This window comes from Cardiocondyla obscurior, linkage group LG07 (genome assembly GCF_019399895.1).
Source record: "Cardiocondyla obscurior isolate alpha-2009 linkage group LG07, Cobs3.1, whole genome shotgun sequence".
NCBI lineage: Eukaryota > Metazoa > Arthropoda > Insecta > Hymenoptera > Formicidae > Cardiocondyla > Cardiocondyla obscurior.
Window position 1 is genome coordinate 2,231,495 of NC_091870.1, and position 24,994 is coordinate 2,256,488.

The window sequence follows — 24,994 nt, forward strand, 5'->3', positions numbered from 1 at the left end:
ATTTCAAAACGTCGAGCCGCACAGGGGAAAGGAGGGGAAGCTAGTATAGTCAGTGCTGCACTGTTACGCGTAAATAAACGACCTCTCCTGAGTGCTCGAGTTCGTCACGTCTGTGTTCGCCGACGCGAATTAAGATCATCAGTGTGGGCTGTCGAATTTTTTAGAGTTACGAAAGAACTTGTAGAGTAAGTAAAAATTAATCTGCATTGATAAATACAACGGCAGGATTAGGGGGAGATAAATCATGGCTACGTCACTAAGGACGTAGCTTGGTTCAGTTGTGTCTGTCGCGTCCCTTTTCAGCCAGAAGTTCTGGCATCGTCAAGCGTCATTCACGGTACGGTGGCGTACGGGACGAGGCTCGACGCTCGCACTTGGATCCCGACTCGCTGGGAGCGTGCCAGGTTTGTTATCATTTCTTCGAAAACGGCTGGGTGATATTAAACTCGCTTTCTTTCATCTCTCTCGCGATCTTTCTCTCTCTCCGCGAAGCTCGTCACGATTTCGTGGGTACAAAGAGGAAGCGTGAACGATCGGCACCGTCGACCGTGCGAATTGCCTCGAGTTAACAGGGAAACGATAAGGGGAGGGCAAGGGAAAGGAAGAAAAAAAAAAGCTAAAAAACGAGAGCATGAGTGCGATATGGCACGCGAAGTGAAAGGCTGGCGTTTGGCGCGCATTTTTCGATGTGACGTCTAGTGCGACGCGAGCAGACGCGATAACAGCGACAAAGGATCGCGAGATAGAGGGGAGAATCGCGGCGAACTGTCATTTCGCCCACCCGGACAAGAGGGGGGCTTGTCCGTTCTCTTCCCTCCGCCCCGTAGCCCTACCCTTCCCACTTCCCGTCAGTATGGCGCCCGTGTTCAAATTTAACGGTCGGAAGTCAGGATCCTCCCGTTGAGTTGCAGAACGGCGAAGATCGTTGCGCGCAATCGTTCGGTATCCTTTCAAAGGGTGGTGTCCCCCGCGGTGCCTCTTCGCGCAGCAATCTGGACGAGAGCCGGGAAACGTTGGACACGCCGTACGCGAACACGTCGGGAACAATGGAGCCCTTCATCCAGGTAAGGGAACCCTTCGAGCGTTCTTGTTTTTTTCCCCCCGGCGTGATAGACGCCTCGTGACGCGGCGTAGACCCCGGCACGTACTCTGACGTAGTTATAATTCACAGAATTTATCTGAGATCTGGGTCTGTGAAACCTTTTTGTTCCACGTTTTAACTCTCAAACGTAAACTTGCGTGCTGCTTTCAAGAGAGATAAAATTGTGTTTGCTCTTCTGTACGTTATTAGATGTGTGATATTTCAAAACGATGTACTTTTTTCCACGCTGTATCTTTGTAATTGAATTAAACGTAATAATATTTATTATAATATGTATTTTTTGATATGAATATATTGTTACATTTTAATATAATGCTGCCATTTGGCAAATAGCGTATGTTGGAACGTGCTAAAGCTAGGAGAGAGAAGTTGGATGAACAACTGTCGAATGCAGGACACGACGTTAAGAAGAGACGAAGTCCTTTGAAAAACGCAAATACTTTGCTAGAACAAGCTACAGGTACTTAAAAAAATTTTTTTTTTATGAAATTTTAATTGTTATAAATATATTTGAAATAAATTAAAAAATAAAATTTGTTATTTTTATTCTTTGCAAAAAAATAGAAAAAAAAAAGTTTTATGATTCAACAGCAGTGAGTGAGAATGTTGTCAAATCACCAGTCAAAACTGCTTCAGTAAATGCATTGTCTAGCAAGCCTTCTCCTAAGACTCCTCAGTCTCCTGTTTCTAAAAATGTCACACCTGAGAATAGTAAGCAAGACAATAAGGAGAATGGAGAATGTGACACATATAATGTCCGATTCAAATTACAGAGACTTGGAAAATTATATTCTGGTAAGTAATATTCAAAATAAGTTGAATATATTGAGTGAAAACCCTGTCTCTTTTGTATGAGTAGTAGACCAAGTTTTTAAGATTAAATATCTCTTTCAATCTCTCTGTTTGGTTACTCCTACACAATTGATAGAGTCCACCCACGCAATCTGGTTTAAAACTTGTTTCTAATACTGATACAAGAGTCCATTTACATCTAACACATACAGAATGTATAACTTTTTTTTTTTATAGACGATAGTAATCTTGGGTTGAGTTCACCCATACATAGAACTGAAGAGAAGTTCAGTGCGGAAGAAAACATTGATTCCAAACCAGTCAAAAAAGGCGCTAGACTTGATAGATTAGCAGCTTTAGCTTCGACGATTAACAATTGGGAGGACGATTTATCTCATCCGTCATTAACTAATTTAAAGGTATTTTATAATAATTAAATAATTTTTATTTTTACGAAATAATGTATTAAGTAAATTGCAAATGAAAATAACAACTCGTTATTATTTTATAGAGCAAGCCAGAAAACAAAGCAGAAAAAATACAAGCAAAGTTTAATGAACAAGTTAAAAATGCATCTGAGCCGCAACCAAGTACGAGTGAAAGTAAGACATGGGTTACCGCTAACAGCAATGAAAGAAGAAGCAGAAATCAGAGTCCGCTTAAACAACTAAAATGGGATAAAAACACATTAGAAAACTTGGTAAGATATATTTTAATTTTATCCTTAAACAATAAAAGACTAAAGCTTCATAAAATTATAAAATTTCTTTAAACACACGTATTAAAATTTTTTTATATCGATACCTTTCCATTCTGCTATTTTTACGCATCTCTGAAAAAAAGTACATACCGATTGGACGATTATATTTGGATAGATAAAAATATTTGCAGGAGGCTCAAGGCTTTAGTCGTACTAAAAGCAATTCTCGTCTTGTGTATGACTATAAGCATTGTTCCCAGGAATTGAACGCGATTGCAAGTCGTGCATCACCTAACAAGTTCACAAATTATGCTCAGATGGATAGAAAACAAGTTACGCCTGATAAGTCTAATTGCTCACCAAGAAATAAGAAAACGGAAAGTGATGGTAACGCAACTGCAAGTCCGGCTAGCTCTTCCAGAAATGATAGTAAAGCTAATACTCCTGAAAATGTTATTAAAAGCACAAATAGTAGTTCTCGATTACCGTCGAGAACTTTATTTAGCGGCTCGCCAAAAACTTTGATTCAACCGTCAGGTTCGGTGTTGAGTAAAGCATCAATGTTTGAAGCTAGAAACACAGAGTCGAAGAAAGATCCTGCTCAAATGTCACTTGCCGAAAGAATGGCATTTTTCGAGCGAAATAAAGGAGAAGCATTAATACCTAAAGCGCCACTTACAATGTCAATACCGCCTAAAAAATTACAGGAAAAAGACAAACAATCTAATACAGGTATGTATAAAATTTGTAATTATAAAAATATTGTAAAGATATTCTTTATACATTTTTAATATAATTTAACGTATTATTAATATTTTATTTTTTAGATTCGTCTCCAATGAATCGAAACACCGATACTCCGAGCAGAACAGTTCTTGAACAACGTGCAGTGTTTGAGCAAGGGAACAACAAAAATAAAGTAGAAGAAATGGAGAACCACATTTTACAAGCTACATATGCTGAAAGACAGCGTGAATTAGGCATGTTACGGTCAAGGTTTAATACCAATAAAGATGCTGCTCGTACTGCCGCTGGATCTTGCGTACGAACGAGCGAAAGCAGCGAAGGTGGTGGCAAATCATCATCGCCCAAAAATTCGCCTGTTTGCCCAGTGAAACCGACTCCTGCTCCGGTAAGATAAAATTTTTTCTGTATAAAAGAATAATTAAATAATTTAATTATATAATAACAAATTATATTTACTAAATATAGGATCATATCGTTCCACCTCCACCGCCACCACCTTTACCACATCCAGAAATAATATTATATCATAGTAAATCGTCTCCAGCGAAAAGACAAGGTATATAAAAAAATATTTTTTTATTTTATTTTAATTTTTATTTATAATAATTTTTTCTTAATTTTTTTTAGTTGCTGGAAGTCCTCCCAAGATCCAATATTCGCATTCAACATCCGACATCAAACGTATCCGTGTGTGTCCTCCGAAACCAGGATCTATTTATCCAAATCTATCGGAAATTGAAACTACAGAAAGCGAGAGCGATACTGAATACACCGTTGACAGTACCGAACCCGTGACTGCTACTCTTGATGAGAAAACTGAAACTGAATCAGAGACAGTCTCTGAAGCTGATTATTATATTCGAGTAAAATAAATAATAAAATCTTAAAATAATATACACATTTTTGCGTATGTACGTATAAAAAGAAATAATAAAAACTTACATTTTTTCTGCAGCACGATGAAACTGACCAGGAAACCGAAAGTGATCAGGAGAGTACACAAAATTCGTCTTTTGGGCGTACAAGTTTTGGACGAAGTATTTTGCAAGCGCTTGATGAACGTTCATTATTCAATAAAAAGGTATAATATAGAAAGAATTAATGTAATTATTATAGAAGATTATTAAATATGCTAAATATGTTTTATCTATTTTAATATCACATTTACAGAGATGCATAGAACCGGATCCTGATAGCACTACATCGGATATTTCAGTACTCGATGAAATGGATCAATATTTGGACGAATGTCTCGACGAGGAATTGGGTGAGGATATGAGAGAAGAAGGTCCAACACCACCGAAAGTAAATAGAGGTGGTGAAAATTTGACAATGGGAGATAGTAGCAGCAAGCACAGTCAATTGTACATTTTACTTTTTATTAAAAATATTAATTACTTTTTAACTTGTTTTCTAGAAAATATTTTTTTTATTTCGCAGGTATCGTTCGCCTTTAAAAGATTCAAATAAATTAGAAGAAGGCGGCAAGCGTGTACCTTTAGTACGTACTGTTAGTGCCTACAGACGACAACAAGCTCAAGTAAGTTGTTAAAAATCGTAGTTAATGTGGAAAAGAATTATAACATAACTAAAATTTCAGTTGGCTAAAATTAACTCGACTGCGAAATATGAAACTGGATCAAAATCAGTTTCTAATACAGAGAAACGTGAGGACGAATCTAAATTGGTGGAAAATAAAGTGAAAAAGTTATTGGACGAAGTTGGAACGCAGCAAAAAAAGATAGAAGAAGCTAGCAAAGCATTAAATTTATGTCTTTCTACTGTTGAATTTAATGGTTCTAGTGAACACGTTGGAGGGGAATGGGCTCTACTTGTTGCTAGTAAATTTTTATTTTTGTATAACGTGCATTTTTCGTGCACGATACTATTAATAATAAATTAGACTATTAATATTAATATGCATAAAATTTAAATGTTAACAAAATAATTATTATTTTATAGCTCATAAACGTCAAGCTGCATTGAATGAAGTGCAAAGATTGAAGCGGGAAGGCACACTGGTACCTGTTAAAGCAGGTTCACTAGAAGTAGAGGGAAGTGGATCATTAACTATTTCAGCCATTACGTTGCCACTTAAACAAGAATATTTCCGAAACATGGGTTTGAGTAAGTGTAATATTAAATTTTATGTCAATTTTTTTAATATAAATTATATCAAAATAATGTAAATTGTTGCAGATACATACCTTCATTGCGTTTGCTTAACGTATTACCTGGGAGAGGTAGTCGCCACTCAAGCAGCGACTGCTGAACCAGGCGATTCTTGTATACGTTTTACTTCAATGTTGAAACTAGATAATTTGCACAATGATTTCAAGATTCTTGTCGAAGTGTATACTTTTCAAACGCAACCGAAATATTTACCACACGAAAAGAAATATCATATCAGTCATGCTGTGAAAGTAAGTTAAAAAAACACATTTACTTTTTTAAGTCTGAAGTTTCAACTAATAATATATCGTAAATACATCGTAACAAATTTCGTGGTATCATTAACTTACAGGCGATCAATAAGACACCAAAGAAAAAGAATCAGTTTGTAATACCAGATATACAGAGCCCAGCCGGCCCACATGCAATCAGATCAACTGCTTTTGAATTAACCGGCGCTACGACTATTACCCTAAATGACATACATCGCGAGCAGTTTACTTTACTCGGAGTATGTATTTATTTAATTATTTAGTTAATTTAATATTTATAATGGAAATTCATAATTTTAATTTAAAATTCCCGCGTGTATAATGTGCGTATATTAAATTATCTGTTTAGACCTCGCTACATTCTCCTTTAGAAGGACACTTACGAATGCGCATATTACGTAAACTATCGGTATCGGTAGAACATCGTGGATTTTTGACCATCTACGAAGATATCACAAATTTGGGTGCTTGGCGTCGAAGATGGTGTTGGCTTAAAGACGCTAAGCTTTATTATTGGGTACATCCTGAAGACGAACACAAGAAAAATCCAATAGGATATTTGGACTTGGAGGGTGAGTTTATTCTTTTAAACTTTCTAATTTTTATTATTTTGCAAATTTTTATTTTCCGCGTGTAATAAACTTTTTCTCAAATATAAGTACTTTGTAATATCTATTATTAATTCTGTATAATTCTTAGGCTATTCGCTATTAATTTAATTTCTGTGGTATTACGATTATAGGTGCAATTACGAAACATGTACAATTTATAAACGAAGAAAAATATTCTCGTCCTTATACATTTCGGGTTAAGATATCGAGACCCGCACAACCTGGAGATACCAATAATCTCATTACGGAGACAGATGGTGTGCAAACCATAACCGAGTGTGTATTTTTATTAATTTTTTTACGATGTTATATAAAGCATTGAGTTAAAAATATAATTTTTTACAATCTTGTGTTTGCAGCCATCTTTTACTAGCTGACTCGAAAGAAGAAGGATTACAATGGATATCGAAATTAAATAAAACATTAAGCTTAATTAGAGCTTGGGGATCGTCCAAGAGTTTAAGTTACAAAGTTTAATAAGGTTTAATTCTATTAATTTCAACGTATTTATGTACGTTTAGGTCGATTTGTGATAGGCGACATGCGTATGCATCAATACATGATGTATTGCTTATCGAATTATAGGATGAAATACTTGATTTAAAATATTTTGTAAAAAAAAAAAATTAATTTTGTTTAATTATAATACAAGCTATCTGCATTCAATAGATATATATATAAATGATGTAAATGACAAAAAAAAAAAGAAAAAGCAAAATGTACTGATATATACATACGTACTCGAACAACAAAATTATTCATATGATTGAAAGTAACAAAGTACTACATTTGGCCACGTTCAAATTTTTATCAACGACAAGATTTGATATTTCTGTTAATTAATTGTTTTAATATAAATATTCGTGTAAATTAATAATACTTTTCAATCGTGGACGCAATTTATAAAGCATTTTATTAAATTTTAACAGCCATTTTGTTAAAAATTAAAATTTTTTATTTTATGAACTTTACTCGCACATTAATTTTATTGAATATATTCATTATATTAAATGTTTAATACATATCTTTGTATCTTGTAAAACTGAGCAATCTACAGTTAATAAGAAAAATATTAATAGCACTTGCATTGCAGAATTTTTACTTGTATTGTAATTGAATTTTGCTGTTAAAGCATGGCACAGTTGCGTAATATTTTAATTTCATATCATGCTTATAATAATTTTTTAAAATTCTTAATCGTTAAATTAAATACATATCTGTCAGGCTTACATACACACACATACGCATGCAATTTTTATGTTCATCAAATAGCTGCCATAAATTTTAAAGTTAGATATTTCGTTATAATATGCATTTAGAACATTGTACATAAGTTAATTTTTAGAAAATCAATATTAGCGAGTGTAATTAAAAGATTTTATATGTAAAATTAGCGAGCTTATACACTAATATTAGTAATAATATTAATAATTATATACAATTAGCTTTAATATTATAATTATTATATTAAAATATTTATATTTATATTAATACACTAAAAATCAATATTTTTAACATAAGTTAAAATAATTAGTATTTCACTTTTTTATAATGAATTATATGTCGTTTTTTTTTTGTCGTAAAAACCGATACTTGTTTTTATTATATACCTCCTTTACGCGATCCTGTAATTCATGTTAAAAATAATACGAAAAAACTTTATGTATAGTAATAAGACATGTGTGTGTGTGTATGTATGTATATGTGTACATGAAAAGCAGATACCACGAACACCATTCCTGACGGTGAGTGTAACTGTGCATAGGAAGTTGTAAATCTAAAGTTATATTCAGGCACAAACTAAAGATTGTTTAAAGCGAATATTAATTATGCAGGTTGAAAAAAAACAGTCGCGTAGTTCGATAAATTACAAGAAAACTTCGATAAGTATGTAAGTTTATTTGCACGAAATTCTGTTATAGATACATGTAGATGCGTGTATAAAGAGAAAAGAGATTGCGCCGATAAAAAAAAAAAAACATTTGCCGCGGTGCCTCTACCGAGTGCTATCGTTTCCTTGCTAGCGAAAGATGGAATTGTAAACGAAAAAAAAACCGTGTCTCGTTCAAAGTATTTGCTGGCAGTTACGAAAAACTGAATGATATATAATACATATTGATGTGTGCGAGTAGGCACGCGATTCACTCGCAATGCGTCTCGACGTTGCCCGACTTTTACGAATAACTTCGTGCGATCGTACATCGAAAGGAAAAGAAAGAGTGTCGTACGAAATAATTTTATTAATTATACTCGTAATAATTTACATATACACATACTATTCGCAGACGCGCTGATCTGTTCGAAGAATCATTTAATTATTATATTACGTCAGTTATTCTCGATTTTACCGAACGAAGACGTCGCGAGTCGTATTAAGAAATTGAATTGTGCAAATTGCGCGATTGTTAATTTATAAAAAAAAAAAGAAAAGTGCGTGGGTCTCGCGACGCTTTTCCCGCGCGAGATATCGCGAGAACCAATTTAAATTTGTTAAGAAGAATCGATTGCAGGGGGAGGGTCGATCGGCGCTAGGGACCGGCGGCGGCCGTTGATGTTCGCGGTAGTGAATCGCGTGCCTCGCAGCGTCATACAATTAGAAGTATCCTAATTCGTAGTGTAATTATGTACACGAGCGTGTACGTCGATGACCTAAGGTGACGTAAGTCCTCTGGGAGGGAGCCCGTTTACTTCGCGACGAGATTGATAGTCGGATGGAATCCGTTCTCGTCCGCGGTGTAATCAACCCTGCAATTACAGAAAAGGGGAGCTGTTCAAAGATCAACTACGGTCCGAGCGTTGCATTCACGGAACAATGCCCAGCGTACGTTACACGTAAGACGATCTTGCTAGTCTGTGATTATTTTTGCGCGGGCGAGCCCACTTTGGAGTTCAATTTTTAATCCTGTGCATTATGCAAACGCGGAAGGGACGTTTGAAAAGAACCAAAAAAAAAAAAAAAAGAAAAAAATTAATTGAGCGCTAAAGTGGACACCTCCCAATTTCTTTGAAAGAATCTTTAGGCTTTGGAATAATTGTAATACGCGCGCGTATTAAATATACGTAATAAATGCGGCATGCGTAAGAGCACGTTATACGATCTTCTAAAACGTTTGCTTTTCTGTGCAGGCTTGCGTACCTATACGTGTGTCCGTCCGGCGCGACGAAGCTGAAACTGCCGACGACGCTGAGGGACTCATTTTCAGTGCCCTCGTTCTTCAGTTCCGCCGTCTCCTCCCGCTTCTGGCCATCGCTCTGCTCGTAACTGAAGTGGTACCCGCCTACCCCTATATTGTTCACCTCCTCCTGCTTTACGATCGTGATGTCGTTCGGATTGGATTGCGGCGCCGCGAAAACGCCGGCTGTAAGCGCCAGGATGATGAACACCTACGTTACGAAGAGAAGCAAGAAGATCATTTCATTAAGGTGGAAAGAACAAGGTAGGAACATCCTTTACGCGTTAATCTTATTTAAATTGCTTCACGCGAATCGAATGGCATTTTTATTGCGAGCGCACATAAATTTATTTCTTCTATTTATCGATCACTGGCGGAATAATGATTCGGTCGTTTCTCGGAATCTGATCTTTCGGCCGCTATTAGGCCAGGATTAAATTAGGTGGAGGACGTCGCTCGTGCACGGTAAAAGATTGCAAATTTTAATTCCAATAATTTTCAACCGTCCAGAAACCGATGACTCGTAAATCGAATTGTCGAGTCCCTGCGTTTTGGAGTTGCATAATACCGTAAAAAAAAAAGAAAAAAAAAACGAAAGTCTCTCGCGAACTGGACGAGACAGATAAACACAAAGTCTAGGCCACTTAAAATTTTACTTGACCCGATTTTTTTTTTCTTTTAATTTTTTATTTGACGTCCGTTTTATTTATTAACATTTCAATATAAAAAGATCGCTGTCAAATTTCCCGTGAAACAAAGGACGGAAATGTCGTCTCAAAATTGATCATTGAACTTCGCAGAACCGTTTCGCGAAGTCTACCCTCTTGCGAACGTTCTCCAGCGTGCTGTGTCACGCCACGAAAGACACGAGTGTGTGATCTCACGCGCGCACAAATGTCACAAATCCTCTTCACTTTCACTGTTGCGCAAATTTCGGGTGGGCTGCGTCCGTTTCGAGAGGAATGGGGGGGAAACCCGAACAAAACCGGCGATAAACCCCCGCACGATTCGTTCCCCGTTTTTTTTTTGTTTTTTTTTCCTTCGAGGGGGCCTAAAGAGGAGCGCGATCGCGTCGCGCTAATGAGGTGTCCAGGGCAAATGCATTGCCCTTTCTTTCCCCGTCCCTTCTGGATGGCCGGAACACCCACCGTCTTCATCGCGCCAGGATCTCTCTTGGTCGGTTATGCGAACGATCCCGTAGGGCGGCCCTTCGTCCTTAAACGACGGACGATACGTAGATACCGGGGATCTCTCGGTGCATCTGCCTTTATATAGGCGGAAAATCGTAGTGCCGCGTTGCACATCCCCCCACCTGCAGCACGTGCAGCAGCAACAGCCCCCGACGATGGATTCGCGGATAAGTCTCTCCCGCAGCAGGATGCAGCCGCGATCCGACAATGTGATCACCGTTAGAAGCCGCTCGTTTGCGGGCCACCTTGCTCTTCACCGCTACACCCTGCTGCGGTGATTAATCCCGAATTTTTACGTCGCGGGTATCGCTTCGTGGAAAGCTACCGTAGTCGCGCGACATAATATTTTTCTTTTCTTTTTCTTTTTTTTTTTTTTTCATTATTTCTGTTCGATTGTGACTTATGCCGATTGCGTCTCGCGTAGCGTAAATATAGAAATGTAAATTCGATTATAATTGACAGAAATCAGCTGTAATTTCCGCGGAGTTGACAGGAACGAGAGGCTCCTCGCTTTAATCCTGCTCGCATGTAATCGTAATCATTACCGAGAAACTCCGATACGCAGGTGTACGTACCGCCGCGTCTCCCGATCACGCGGATATAAAAAGAAGCCAAACAAATGCGATTTACAATAATGAACATATTATATAAGCTATTAATTTTTCCACGTGGAAATAAAAATGCCATTTACTTGTTAACTTACCGAGGCCGATCAATGCGTGACGGAACGTAACGACGTTGTTCTGCCTTGCCTTACGGCGTTAATGATATTTGCCGATGCGGTGAGTTATCACGCGACGCCCGATGCGTTTTACGGCGTTGTGCATGCCGTTAATTTGCGCGTCTGCGTGCATTTTACAACGACGCCGCGTGTAATTATGTTTCGAATTAGACGCCGCCGTATCGATATGCCGCACGAGGATGCACCACCGACGTTCCCGTTCGTGTCGGTGCGTTTACGCGTTGCGCAACGGCCCCTCTCATTCCGAAGATCCGAGGATCACGCTCGCGCATTTACCTGTGTGCATCTACTCCGTTTACTGTTCATTCAGGTGCATCGCGTAATGACGCCTCGAAACGTTTTTCCGCGGCAGGAATCCGCGAATCATTGCCAAGGGCAGCTCGGGTTGCACAAAGGCGATTGTTCCCGTTCGCATATTACAATGCCGACGACTTCAATCGCCGGCGCGTGAACTTCATCTCGCGCCAGTAAGTTAAGTAGGCACGGTCTGATTTTATGAATCAACCCTCGGCCGCTCGAAGAAAATCCGTCCGTGAATTAAATAGCGCGTGGTCACTTGATAATTGTATGACGAATTCAAATTGACTATTCGTATATTTCAAACGTGAGGTATCGCGGCCTCCCGTGAAATATTAATCCGATCTAGTACGATGCCGAAGGAACCTTTTGTAAATTTTTTGTTTTATTTTATTTTTATTTTTTTTTAAAAAAGGTACGAAAACCGCGTTAATAACGGAGTGACTCAATAGCTTTCCTCGCGGCGTACGTAACACGAGATGTAACGGCGAGAGCATCTTATGTAAATTAAATACTTATATATCCAAGGTAGATTTTCGTTTTTCAACATTAATCACTCACCTTTTTTATTTAATCTTTTTTAATCTTGTAAAATTCGGACGACTTCATGACGCTCCATCCTTTTTCGTGTTCGAGCGCTGATCCGCGGGCCACGAACTCGCTTAATTCGTTTTCTTTTAATCCTCTTTTTTTTTTTTTTTTTTTTTTTTGCGAACGCAATTCGAACAAGGCTATACGGTCCCGTGCATCGGGATGCGCTCATCTGGAGCGTGATCTTCCTCGCTCGATCTCGACCCGAAAATGTGAAAGCCGAAACTCCCCGTGGCGCGGATTCCTGCCGCGGTTTCATCGCTGGCCGTAGGCGACGTTACATTACGCCTGTAACGTCCTTGGTCATTGTGACATTTGGTTTTCTCGAAGTCGTACGCGCGCCGGAGGAAAGTTGGTGACGTAACTACCGGTGACCTTGCCATTTCAGAAGATGCGACGGCGAAGAGGAGCTCGAGGTGGACGCCTCCGGCCACCGTAGTAATTTTTTCTCTCTCTCTCTCTTTTTCTTTCTCATTTCTTTCTCTCCTCTCTCGTCGTCGTCTCCTTTCGCTCTTTCTCTTGCAAAGGAACACAAGTCCCGCAATATCTAATCCTTGAACATCCCCAGTTTTTTTTAATTCTTTCCTTGGGGGGATTTATTGCACATATTATTGACCAATATCACCGTGGCGCGACGCTAAAAATAATCCCGACAGTATTTTCTAATTAATAACGACGCAATTTTAACGTTGCCTACGAAACGGCAGCGTGCCTTCTCGTTGCACGGGCGACTATATCTCGGGTAGATTAAGTGGATATCGTAACAATTGAATGCATTACGATTGCGTTTGCCTAAGGCGGACAATGTCGCTCCGGTGTTAACCGTGGCTTACCTGTCGCTCCGATGCAGAAAACGTTTGCGCACAGGTCTCCGACGTTCTAATGTCGAAACTACATCTTTTCGTTTTTACGCTTTTTGTACGTGAGAAAGTCAATGCTCGTCACGATTCGCGACCGTAAACGCAGACTCCAATGATTATGCATCGATTATGCAAAGATCACGAAGAAGATGAGCCTCTGTCTCTCTTTCTCGAATTCCACGACCCACTTACATTGCGATGGAAACGTAAAGAATTCGCTGATATCAATTTAAGATGCCTTTTTCGAGCACGTTAATAATTATCGAATTAAATAAGCTTCTTACTTTTAACGAGACTTTCGCGGAGGTGACTTTGCGAGCCTCGGATTCTTCTCCGCCGTCGCTGTGCATTAAGCAAATATTTACGTATTTATGTACGCGTGTCCCGCGTACGTGAAATAACTGTCGGCGAAAGAAGCGAATTTCCAATAACGCGCGATGGGCAATATACGTCTTTAAAGTACGCCAAGTGTCTAATTGCACGCGTAAAGACAGATTATCTTATATTACTTTGTAAGGTCTTATTCGGTCACTTGCGTCATCTCGGCGGAGTTACACCTGTTAGAGACCCGCGACTCGGACATTTAATTAATCATCCGCCGAGGATTTGCTTCATTAGTGTCATCGCGAGGCGCTTGCGATTAATCAAATAGCACTAAGATATTAATCCTTATATTCCCGAGCAACTAATAAAATGCATAACAATTTATTCATTTTTAATCGGGTAAATTAATTTTGTAAATTATATCTTTTTTATTCAATTAGTCCCGTAATAGGGAAAGAGGTATGAGTCGAATCTGATTCTAAACATGCCGTGAGCGAAGTCTGCGGTTGCGGAGATGAATTAATTAATATTTAAAAAATAGAAAAAGAAAAAAGGAAAAAAAAAAAAGAAAAAAAGGAACTGATTAATTTCGCAAAAAGATAGAGTTGCAGCGAAACCTCGTTAACTTCAAATAAAAAGACGCCGTAAGGAAGTGAAACAGTCAGAAGCAACGTATTGAAATGTCAACCGAAGACGTCGCAACTTCTACACAAATTTCACCCTACCCTTCTCCCCCCCGTCTGCGGGGGGTCAACGATGAATGATTTACGAGGGGGCGGTGCGTAAATAATATATTACGAATCGCGCAACGCAGGACCTTTTCTGCCACCGCCGGGCATCATCGCGGAGTTACAGCCTTAAATTCCAAGTAAGGACGCGAGATGCTACATTCCGAAGTAAATTTATCTATCGAAATGTCTATCGCGCATTAACGTTAAAGTTGCGCAATTAGATGCCGAGGCTCTGGGCAATCTTGCCAGCTCGTAAAATGTTCCCGCATAAAATAGAGATTAGGGGAATAAATTTTTGATCGTGTATAATAGACTGTGCATCGGCTGCCGATTTTTCGATTAAGAAACTGGTGAAACGCGACCGGGAGATTCACGCTTAATTGCTTACTGAACATCCATCGCCCGGAGCGCCCCATTAAAAGTCGTGAATGAAGAATGCGAACACGCAAAGTCGTTTACCTTTAATGGATTATTAATACTTTTTTTTCTGTTTTTTTTTTTCGGGATCTTCCAATCGGACTTGTAACCCGAGATGACATAATGCAAGGCTGCGACACGTGATGTTATATTGAAATAATCGTGAAACGATGAAGTACCACTTGCGTTGATAAAGCGCTTGGCGATAGACACGTTAAGTTCTCGAGATTGATTTAGAGACAATTCAGAATGAGAGAAGGAATAAGAGAGACTCGAGCTTGCGACGGCGAACCCGACTTCCAAGGACGTTGCAGCAAGTACATAGCCTGGCACAGAGTTGCGTCTCGCGGTGAGACAAAGAAAAAAAAGGGAAGACTCGCGAAAGCGAGTAAATGTCAACGAGTTGACCAGGCTCCTTCTCTCCTTCTCTTCTTAACCCACCACCTCGCGCTCGCTTCGTGCATCGTGATCATCGCGCTGGTAATACGCGGTAGATGTGATCTCTTCGTACGCACATAAGATTTATCTTGTATCGCAATATGCTTTCACCAATCTGGCGAGTCTGTTTTTTTAATTTTTTTTTGGGGGAGTTTATTCAATTGGGATGGACACATCGGTTCTCTTACAATTTACAATTATGTCATTTAATTTAAGTAAATGCATTGATTTTTAAATAAAGATTTAAAATGTGCCTGTCTTTCGTCAAAAAAAAAAAAGAAAAAAAAATTGGCACAAGTTAAATCAAATATATTACAATAAGGAAAAAGAAAGAAAAGGAAATTATTGATTCTGGTCGAAGGGCACTTCTCTCTTTACTACTTTACTCTTCGTCGGATGCTGCACGAGCGACAGAAACGTTCTTCTTCTCGATCGCGCAATCGACTGCAAAGGTCGGTCGTCGCGATCCACGTGAGAAACGGCGAGAAGTGCTCTCGCGTGCTCTTATCCGGTCGATATCGGCCCCGGTGTGTTAAATGCCGAACGAGATTGCGTTTCCGCGGGCGCGATTGCACACCAGCGGACGCATGACGAGCCGGAGATCGGGGACGTACCTTCCATCATCGTCGGGAAAATCGGATACGGCGATTGCGCGCGGCACCGCATATATCGCGCTGTCCTCAATGATAAATCCGCGTCTCCCCCTTTGTGTCACGGTGCATTTTCACGCGAGAGCACGGTTCATTCGCTCCGCCAGTCTCTTTCAGGAAAAGTTCACGGGGGCTCCCGACGGCGGATTATCGGCAATAATGAATGCGAGCTGCCTGCGCAGCCTGCTTCTAAGGAATCGAAGAGGCGGTAATTGATAATTTTCCGACGAGTCTTCGCCGACCGTTCCCCCTTCGCGACCTTCTACACGTATAACAAGCGCGATGCACGTGCGTTTTCGCGATTATACCGCGCACGAATTGCATATCAGACCTGTCGTCCACGTCGCTTTAAAAATAAACGCCGCGATAATACCAACAAGAATGCCGGCTCATTCATTTAGCAAGGCGCTTTATTTAGCATGCAGCTTTCCCATGAATGGGTCCCGATCGGCGGTCCAAAGATCTTTCAGAATATCTAAAAAAAAAAAAAAAAAACCTTCGTGCATTGCGACCGAACCGGCTGCGGACGACTTCACGAAAACGTCAACGCGTCGAATAAAGCTAATTAAGAATGAGAAAGTATTTCTCGCGGCTTCAGCCCGTCCTTGACTTTAATAGTTCCTTTCCGCCGGAATAAACCCGCGGCTTCCGAGTGCCGGGTCCAGCTCTTTTCCGTTTCTTTCACGAGCCGCGCGAGCCGACTAAATTTATTTACATTAGATCCGACGTAGTAGAAGGGGAAGAACATCTGCATTTTTCATCGCGCTCCTCCACGCGTCGATCTTCTCCCGGCGATAAAGCCTTTGTTTACCTTCATTAGGCATGTAAATCTCCGCAATCAGTGGCGCAGCGTGAGTTTTCCGGACCGCCTTACGGAAGAAGAATCGCATGCGAGCGCAATTATATCTTCGATTATCTCCATCGCGAATCTCGTTGTTACGTCCTGCTCCGCCATATATCATCGTCTTGTTAAGGCTCGCGATTATAACGCTCGCGAAATTCAACTTGCCGACGAGCCCGCGCCGTTCGTCTTGTAACGATTTAATTTAAAGCAAGACGGTTCTTTCATCGCGGAGGCTCACCTTTCGCGGCGCCGGCTACTATTTATCGCCACCTTTAAAGCACCCTCCGCGGACCTCCAGCGGGAGGTCACATCCTGCTGGCGTAATTATCTTATCTCGCTACGTCACCCGCGCGGTGGAGGACGCGAGCGGGACGCGAGAGATATATCGCCGATGAAGAAACGGTCGCACGGTGCATCTGGCCGATTCGACCAGGTGGACTTGCGCCTTCGGCGAAGTTTGTTTGTCACTGGACTGGTAAATTAATCAAAAATAAATTATGCCGTGTAACGCGCGAAAGGATGCTGGAAGGATAAGCGCGGGCCGCGTTCAGTAGTCCGCGATAGAATTGGCCAGACGAGCGGCGGTAGTCGAGGTATCATCGTTGCGACGACCCTTACAGAAGCTTAGGAAAATTTATTAATTAATAAATTGTATATATCTTTATTCAGCAACGTTAGCCCCACGCATTAATATCTTGCGACAATAAAAATACACCGCTAACTTTTCGAGACAATATTTTGCAGGAGAGATTTTTTTTTTTTTCTTTTTTAAATACCAAGGCCTGCGTTTAAACAGTCCGCTACTCGGAGCGGTGCTTTACGTCGCAATTAGCGAGATGCGTAATGCCAATTACTTGGAGGGGACCAAGAAATCGTAGAGAATACTAATTAAAGATAGTTTCTCGCGTCGGGCTCTCCGCGGATCCGTTCCGCCGCCTCATTGTAAATTCAATTCGATACTTGGATACAGGCAGGCTGTAGATCAGTTTCTCTCCGAGGGGGGAAGCGATAGATCAGTCCGTGCCATGCGGCTTCACCTCGTCGTCTAATGCACACTAGCGGGGCCGGTGTGCAGAACCGTGCTTGCTTGTGTGGTGGCATTTAGGATCCGTGCCGTCGTGCTCGGCGGCGGCGATGTTACGCAAGGTGCGCCTTTAGCCAGCAACGGCGACGACCTCGCGCGCGGTCCAGCAGGATTTCTTGCGAAATCCCTCGACCCGAGTGCGCGAGTTCCTCGTTGAAAAGCGGCGCCCGCGCCTTCCCCCTCTGCGGCGTTCCTCATCTTGCCTTTTTGCCAGCAGAATCGGCGGGTTCGTCCGCTCCCCAGGGAACCCGTCCCAGGATCGTTTATTAATTTCCTTCCCATTAATATCTTCCACAAATTTCTGAAATAAAGAATTAATTTTTAATAAAGAAAAAGAAAAGAGAGACAGAGAGAGAGCTCGCATTTGAGCCTATGCATTGACTGTAGGTGTTGTAAAATCTCTCGTATATTTCTCGATTCCTCTAGTAATTTTCCACGAAAAGAAGAAAAGTGCAAGGCGCGCGCCTCGACATTTGAGATTTCAATCTCGTTTACATTTCTATTCGCTCCTCTGTTTCCAATCGTGACTTTTTAAGCTCGGGTTGATCACGGGATCCGTCCTTTGGTGCCTTCGTGAGAACGATTCCTCCCGAAACCCGCCGGTGAAACCTACCAGCGGGTTATTAATTGTTGGCATAGGTTGATAGGGATCAGGTGTCAACTCCGATGGTCCGTGTACCACGCAACGCGTAATGTGCCGGGGAGCTTTGCGTAACGCGTGACGGACATCTCGCATCTGTTTATCCGGAATGATCGGCGCGTCTTCTTTGTGGCAGCCACAGCTGCGCCGTCCGTAACGTCGTCGCGCGGTATAATCGATTATACAATAATATCGCGCCTCGAGAAGACGCTCCGCCGCGGAAAGGAAAAGTCACGATCTGACGTGGTTCCTTCACGGGACGATGCACTAACTCGGCTATTCATCTATATGTGGCGACCCAGAGGCCTCGATTTCTCGGGCGACCTTTCGCGAATTTCATAGTCCTTAATAATTTCATTTCTAAGATTAATGGCTTTAATTAAATTCATAGGTTTGATAATTTTGTCCTATTTGATTACTATTTGATCGAGGCGATATACTGTATGCGCGTAGAAATATTTCTTTTTTCTATTTTAATTTTGCAACAGTTTAATTGAAACGTAGAAGGCACTTTTTTACTTTTTTTTTTTTACTTATGTATATTAATTCGCTATTTAATTCTTATTTATTTTTATTAAATACAGATGGATCGATTCACGCATAAGTAATTTTTTTTTTAAAGATCTAACTTTGACATTAGCATAGAAAAATTATAATGAAGAAGGTGTAGAGTGGGCGAGGTTATCGGAAATATTAAAACGTTATCCTTCGTTAGTGATGCAAGCCAATGTGTAGATTGGCTAATTTGGCGATAACGGCTGACGAGTATTTATCGATAATTTAACCCACGGCGCTTGAATTGTATATTAGCTGCGAACATACGCAATAATATGACTCAAGGGATGCATTTCAATATAGCGTAGCTGCGTGTTACCTTCGGTTACATGCGCTTATGATATAACGCGACATAGGCTTTTGATCATAGACGTATTAGAAAGTCTGATAGAATCTTTGCAAGCGCAATGATAATGACATATTATATAATAATTTAATGATACGCACGCGCGCACATAATTGTTCGATGTTTAGATAAGTTAAACAAAAGTGGAAAACGATGCGTGGAGAAAGCGAACAGTTTCAATGACAGGTTCAGCGACAGCAATAAAAAAATTAATAAAAAAAAATTAAAAAGAAAAAAAAGAAATTGATTCTCGAGAATATTTAAAATAATTTGAAACTTCTTTTAAAATAATCTTTTATTAATTATTACTTTTTGTTAGAAGATTAATTTTTCGAGAAATATTATTTAACGAAATGAAAAATGCGACATCGGTCTATTATATAAAAAAAAAGAAAAAAAAAAAAATTAAATAAGAAAAGAAATAATCGAAAATATTCTTGGAGAAGATCGAAGGCGCGTCGCATCGCTGACTTCTATCCTCCCACGAAGAGGATCTTCTCTTTTAATGTACCTTTTTCTCTCTTTCTGTCTCTTTCGTGTCTCGATCATTAGCATAAGCCATTCACTTATGTAACAGTACACTTTCTTTTCAAATCTTGACGCGCATCATTCTTTCTTCATTACCAGATGATATAAATTTTTAATTTAAATTAGATAATTAACATTGCTCGAGTGAGGGGTTAATGATCACGGAATATTATTATCAAGAATTGTGAAATTACTGTAATTGATTAATTTTTTTTATTTTTCTTTCTTGATCTCGTAACAAAATGCTTATTGACTGGACAGCAATTGCCCGTAGTTTAAAGCACCTTCGTCATTGCGATGCTCAAAAGGAATGGAATGTTTAGAATAGATTAAAGGCTCTTCCTTGGAAGCGCTCTTTGCCAGTTCCGGGACTATACTTTACATCAGAAACTCGTTTTTCTTGAATTGGAAAACAAAAAGAGAAAAAGAACGAACCGTCTCTTGTAACACCTGAGTTTTTCGGGCATCGGGACATGTCACTGGATTACTCGGCTGCTGCAGCAGCCGTTGCGTAACGCACATTAGGCACGTCGATAAGTATATCCCACGTGCAAACGTAATTTCTCAAACCAATTAAAGTTTAAAATACATTTGTGCATTTACTTAACTCTTTCTTTTTTTTTTTTTCTCTTTTTTGTTTATAATCGGCCGTATTACGGACGAACGTTCTTCGCGAGGTAATATATAAATTCGCAATAATATATTAAATCGTTCGGCATTAAAGTATTTACCTTCATTCTTAGCCGAACGGAGGATGCAACGTCAATTTATCAACCTGTAAAAAAAAAAAAATTGTTCCCAACAATAATTCACGAGTCTGTTCGCCGATAATTTTCTCTTAATTTTATTACAAAATAGAAATGCTTCGCCACCAGCTGATTCCGACGGATTCGTAATGTGACGCAACAGGAGTCGCCGTGCATGATGGATTATCGACTTGAATCACAGAAAATTTCGTTAGTTGACCAAACACATCGCATTAGAGCTACATGCACACGTGCGTGTTAATATCCGCGTCAGATGAGCATGTGCAGATTGCGTAATGCAATAAAAAAAAAAAATAATAAAAAAAAACATAATATAAGACCGATGGATTAAGATTTAACGAGGACGTACGAAGAAAGGGATTTACGTGGTAACCTTTACCCGGGCTTATCTCTCAAAGTGCATTTGAAGTCGCTCCCAGATTAATCCGTGACTGTTAACGCTGGAATTACGACAGCGCCCGGACCAAATAACGGTACAGGCCCCGATTTCGACAGGCCGAGAGAGGTCTCGTTAAACGCGCGTTATTACAAACGTCATACTCGCGAGATATAAAATATCCTCGGATAATCGACAATTAAATCACGGCGGGGAGCTCTCCTCGCGTGGAATATAAATTATATTGCCGCGCCGGGTACCGAGCTGTACGCGAGAAATTAAAATAACGATCTGTAATCGCGACCTGCTCAGGTGAAACCCAAGGGACGCCCCAGCATCCATCCCAGGCATTCCGGCCGCTGACATTCTCGGCCGCGCGCGGAGATGGTCGCTGGTTGTGCCATCACCGCCCGGTCGAGGCCCGGTCATTTAAGGATTTCGACACATGAACATGAAAATTTTGGCAACGCCGTGAACGATGGTAGGGCGTAATTCACATCGCATAATTCTGGCTATATATAACGGCCATCGACGTACGCCGAATCAGTTTAAGTGAGCCATCTCAGCTTGGACCGTCACCTGTTCTTTGAGATAGAAGATATATATTCTACCTGCCGCCATGAAGCTGGTGCGTGTTCTCCGAAAATCGATAACTGATTTTAAAAAAATATTTAAAAAAATAAAAAATTAAAAAGAGTGTGTCCGCTCGGTAGTGATCGGTTTTGGCGAGCTCTCGAGTTTTCGAGACAAATCCCACGGTGAATCCCGCGGTGTGGTGACTCCTCTGAAACTTTCGCTTATTCGGAAATTCAAGGACTACGAAACGGGTTGTAGAGCCGTTATCAAGCAGCGCATTATGCCTAATTAAGGCCGCTACCACTTTCCGGAAGAGCGCACAAAGTATCCCGGGAATACATTTGATAAGACGATTGTTCGTCGCGGGAGAGTTACTTTTCCGTACCGCGCGAAAGAGAAATGTGTCCTACTTTATATTTACCTTATCGATTAACCGATCAAGTAAATTACTATTTAAAGATTATTTTCTTTAAAGATTCGCGATAAATAATAAAAGCGGACTATCTCAGTTCACAATGAATGTGTTAGAAAGAAAAAAAAAAGAAAAAAAAATTGTTACCAATAATTATAAAGAGTTTGGTGAACATTTCTTAATTTTTTTTCCTCACTATTCTATACGTTTAGATCATAGCCTTCGCCGCCGTCGTCGCCGTCGCCCTCGCGGCACCCCAGCGTGACTACAGTCAAACCGTAGTCGTGAAGGAAACCCCGTTGGACAACATCGGCATCGATGGATATCAGTTCGGCTACGAGCTCTCCAATGGCCAGACTCATCAGGAATCTGCCCAGCTGACAAACGCCGGCCACGAAAATGAAAGCCTCGTCGTCCGCGGCAGCTTCTCTTACGTCGACCCGGAGACCAACGTTAGATACACCGTCAACTACGTCGCCGACGAGAACGGCTTCCACCCCGAGGGTGCGCATCTACCGGCTGTCTAAACCTCGACGAGAGCTGTATCTACAAACCTTCGCATCTGTTCCCGCATCTTTCCCACAATTGGCTATGCTCGGAAGAACTTGATCCGACCCATTTGATCTCTCGATCGTGGCGATCGTATATATATAACATTTAAGTTATAATAAATTGATCTATACGTAATCCCTGTTTCTAAAATTCTATTCCACTCGGTTAAGTAAAGTCTCGATAAACGAGGCTGATTTAAATTGACGATTGGTCATTTGTGGATTAATTTACTTTAATAGCTTAACAAGACATGTTATATATATATATCGTATATATTTTTTAATTTGAGCAATAAAAATATAAAATGATTCTCAAACTTGATTACTTTGATTTTATTTTTTATAATTTGTATTGAGTCTTTGCGTGTTTGAAACAAATTATCGATACACGATGCTGTGTGAAATTGCAAATTTCAATATGATCGAAGATATCTCAGACACACTTAATATAATAAAAAATAAAACAGCTTATTAGAAATCGACAATCATTTTTAATTCTCTGTCTGGTAATATAAGTATTTATAAGGATTTTATTATTTTTTTTAATTGCATCAACTAAGCTTTCACGAAACTGAATTTAGGTCTTTAAATATAATTTTTTATTTATTTTAATATTGCAATCATTTTTTTTTTAATGAAAAGTATAACTGAAAAAGATAAATATTCGTTTTAATAAGAAAAATCTGAGAAAATTATTATAATAGTTACTAAAAAATTGTTACCATTTTTAATTATCTTTCATGAATACATAATCGTAATTTCTTAAATATATTTTTACGAATACTTTTTAATTGATTATAATTAAATTCATTAGGATAAAAAAAACGTCGTAAATCCATTATAATCCATTTATATACCAACCACGTTAACGATATTTCGTAATAAGATGTACTACGAAAGAATTCGAATAAATTAAGCAAGTAGTTTCCCTTGATCGTGTCGAAGGTTAAAGATATATTATTTTTGTGGTAACTATCATTTCCAAGGATTTGATAAGTACTTTCTCGACGGCAACTTAAAATCCCGCCACGGCACAATGCGATGCACGCTAAAAATATAGCCACCGATAATCGAATTTAAACTCGTCGCTATTTTACAGATCACGGTCACCTTAATTTATTATATAGGAATGTAGATTCGCAAAATTACATCTGCATAAAGGTTACATTAATAATTAATGATCGGGAATACCTCAAATGGATTCGAAAAAATGGAATTTCCCCTTGCTTACTTTTGAACTGCGAGTGAATTTTTTAAATAGATTTAACAATTATTTTTTAGAGATATGTTATATTTAATTTATATTATTATTTTATATATAGTTATAATATTTTATATAATATATTTATTGGTGCGAAATCAATGTGAAATATATGCATATATATATATTAAGCTTACGTAATTTACATAACTAAATTTTTTAATACTTAAGCTTATTATTAATAATTATATTTTTTGCTGATTATAAAAAAGTTATCTTCAAAACAATTATGATTAAAATCTGTCAATGTCATAATAATTATCCAAAAATTGTATAGAACAATTCTCTTTAATTGTAAAATTTTTAATCTTTATCAGTTGCTTGCAAAAAAAATGTTTCCGAAGGCCGAAATCTAAATAACAATGTCGGTACACGTGCTAACTAGCCGGTGCAAGAAAGAAAGGTGAGAGGTGAATTGATGAAGATGTAGTCAAATTTTGGCAGTAGGAGGAGCACTATAAAATCACGGCTGATTTCGGCTACCCACATCAGTCTCTTTTTGAGAACGAGAGTAGCTGTTCATACCTTTATCTTCAACATGCGCACAGTGGGTATATTCCTTCGAGTAGGAATTACAATTTCCAGGATTATTTCTCGTTGCCACGCACGAGGCTTTTTATCGCGAACTAATTCTGAAAGTCGTGGCGTCGAATAATTAATTTAAAATTATTATAAATCGATCTCGGGTTACTGAAACCCGGTGGGTTTCATTCCAGAGCTAATTGACCATTCTTTTTGCAGCTCGTCGCCCTTTGCGCCCTCGTGGCCGTCGCTCTCGCGGCACCTCAGCAGAGTCAGGACTACAGGCAGACGGTCCTTGTGAAGGAAACGCCTCTGGATAACATCGGCGTCGACGGGTACCAGTACGGCTACGAGCTCTCCAGCGGCCAGGCCCATCAGGAGTCCGCGCACGTGGTGAACCACGGCCAGGAGAATGAAAGTCTCGTCGTTCGCGGCAGCTTCACCTACGTCGACCCGCAGACCAACGTCAGATACACCGTCAACTACGTCGCCGACGAGAACGGCTTCCACCCCGAGGGTGCGCATCTGCCGACGGTTTAAATTAACTAGCCAGAAAAAGATAAATTAGAATCGATACGAAGCCAGGCTCATAAATGAAATTATTTTTGCAAACGCCAAGTGGAAAATAAGAAACTCGCAGAGCATTCACAGAGACCTAATTACGTTAGAGAAGCGTTCTCGAGCGTTTCGATCAACCGATATGAATATCTATGTAATTAAAAC

General features: G+C 39.7%; 4 protein-coding genes across 9 annotated transcripts; 3 read left to right on the forward strand and 1 right to left on the reverse strand.

Annotated features, from left to right (window-relative positions):
• Positions 1-49: 49 nt before the first annotated feature.
• Positions 50-24,634, forward strand: LOC139104361 (anillin-like). Of its 6 annotated transcripts, XR_011546020.1 has the most exons (21): positions 816-1,064; positions 1,436-1,562; positions 1,667-1,897; positions 2,132-2,313; positions 2,406-2,594; positions 2,786-3,326; positions 3,422-3,726; positions 3,807-3,897; positions 3,969-4,204; positions 4,297-4,422; positions 4,512-4,705; positions 4,782-4,881; positions 4,942-5,182; positions 5,304-5,468; positions 5,541-5,764; positions 5,866-6,024; positions 6,135-6,357; positions 6,528-6,672; positions 6,756-9,228; positions 9,523-9,833; positions 24,491-24,634. XR_011546020.1 is itself a non-coding variant. In XM_070659783.1 (20 exons), exons 2-20 carry the CDS (start codon positions 1,047-1,049, stop codon positions 6,871-6,873), a joined length of 3,615 nt encoding a protein of 1,204 aa, XP_070515884.1. In that variant the 5' UTR covers positions 50-185; positions 912-1,046; the 3' UTR covers positions 6,874-7,108. The 6 variants fall into 6 exon arrangements, 5 of the variants coding, with proteins under 5 accessions (XP_070515884.1, XP_070515888.1, XP_070515889.1 ...); XM_070659783.1 differs by lacking the exons at positions 9,523-9,833; positions 24,491-24,634 and adding an exon at positions 50-185 and having other exon boundaries at positions 912-1,064; positions 6,756-7,108; XM_070659787.1 differs by lacking the exons at positions 9,523-9,833; positions 24,491-24,634 and adding an exon at positions 275-404 and having other exon boundaries at positions 912-1,064; positions 6,756-7,108.
• Positions 8,617-11,256, reverse strand: LOC139104372 (cuticular protein 28). Its single transcript, XM_070659809.1, has 3 exons — positions 10,718-11,256; positions 9,533-9,780; positions 8,617-9,141 (listed from the first exon to the last, which is right to left on the reverse strand). The coding sequence occupies exons 1-3, from the start codon at positions 10,724-10,726 to the stop codon at positions 9,081-9,083; spliced, it is 318 nt and encodes a 105-aa protein (XP_070515910.1). The 5' UTR covers positions 10,727-11,256; the 3' UTR covers positions 8,617-9,080.
• LOC139104370 (flexible cuticle protein 12-like) lies at positions 21,349-22,966 on the forward strand. The gene is made up of 2 exons (XM_070659808.1): positions 21,349-21,577; positions 22,150-22,966. Exons 1-2 carry the CDS (start codon positions 21,569-21,571, stop codon positions 22,462-22,464), a joined length of 324 nt encoding a protein of 107 aa, XP_070515909.1. The 5' UTR covers positions 21,349-21,568; the 3' UTR covers positions 22,465-22,966.
• On the forward strand, positions 24,288-24,811 carry LOC139104012 (flexible cuticle protein 12-like). Its single transcript, XM_070659231.1, has 2 exons — positions 24,288-24,296; positions 24,491-24,811. Exons 1-2 carry the CDS (start codon positions 24,288-24,290, stop codon positions 24,809-24,811), a joined length of 330 nt encoding a protein of 109 aa, XP_070515332.1.
• The last annotated feature ends 183 nt before the right edge of the window (positions 24,812-24,994 follow it).

Bases quoted from the DNA above. Each gene is read 5' to 3' on its own strand.
- LOC139104361 (XM_070659783.1), top strand. The intron at 4,706-4,781 runs GTACATTTTACT...TTTATTTCGCAG, and splicing joins AGCAGCAAGCACAGTCAATT to GTATCGTTCGCCTTTAAAAG. The intron at 5,765-5,865 runs GTAAGTTAAAAA...ATTAACTTACAG, and splicing joins ATATCAGTCATGCTGTGAAA to GCGATCAATAAGACACCAAA.
- LOC139104372 (XM_070659809.1), bottom strand. The intron at 9,142-9,532 runs GTACGCAAGCCT...CTGTAATTGCAG, and splicing joins CCGGACGGACACACGTATAG to GGTTGATTACACCGCGGACG.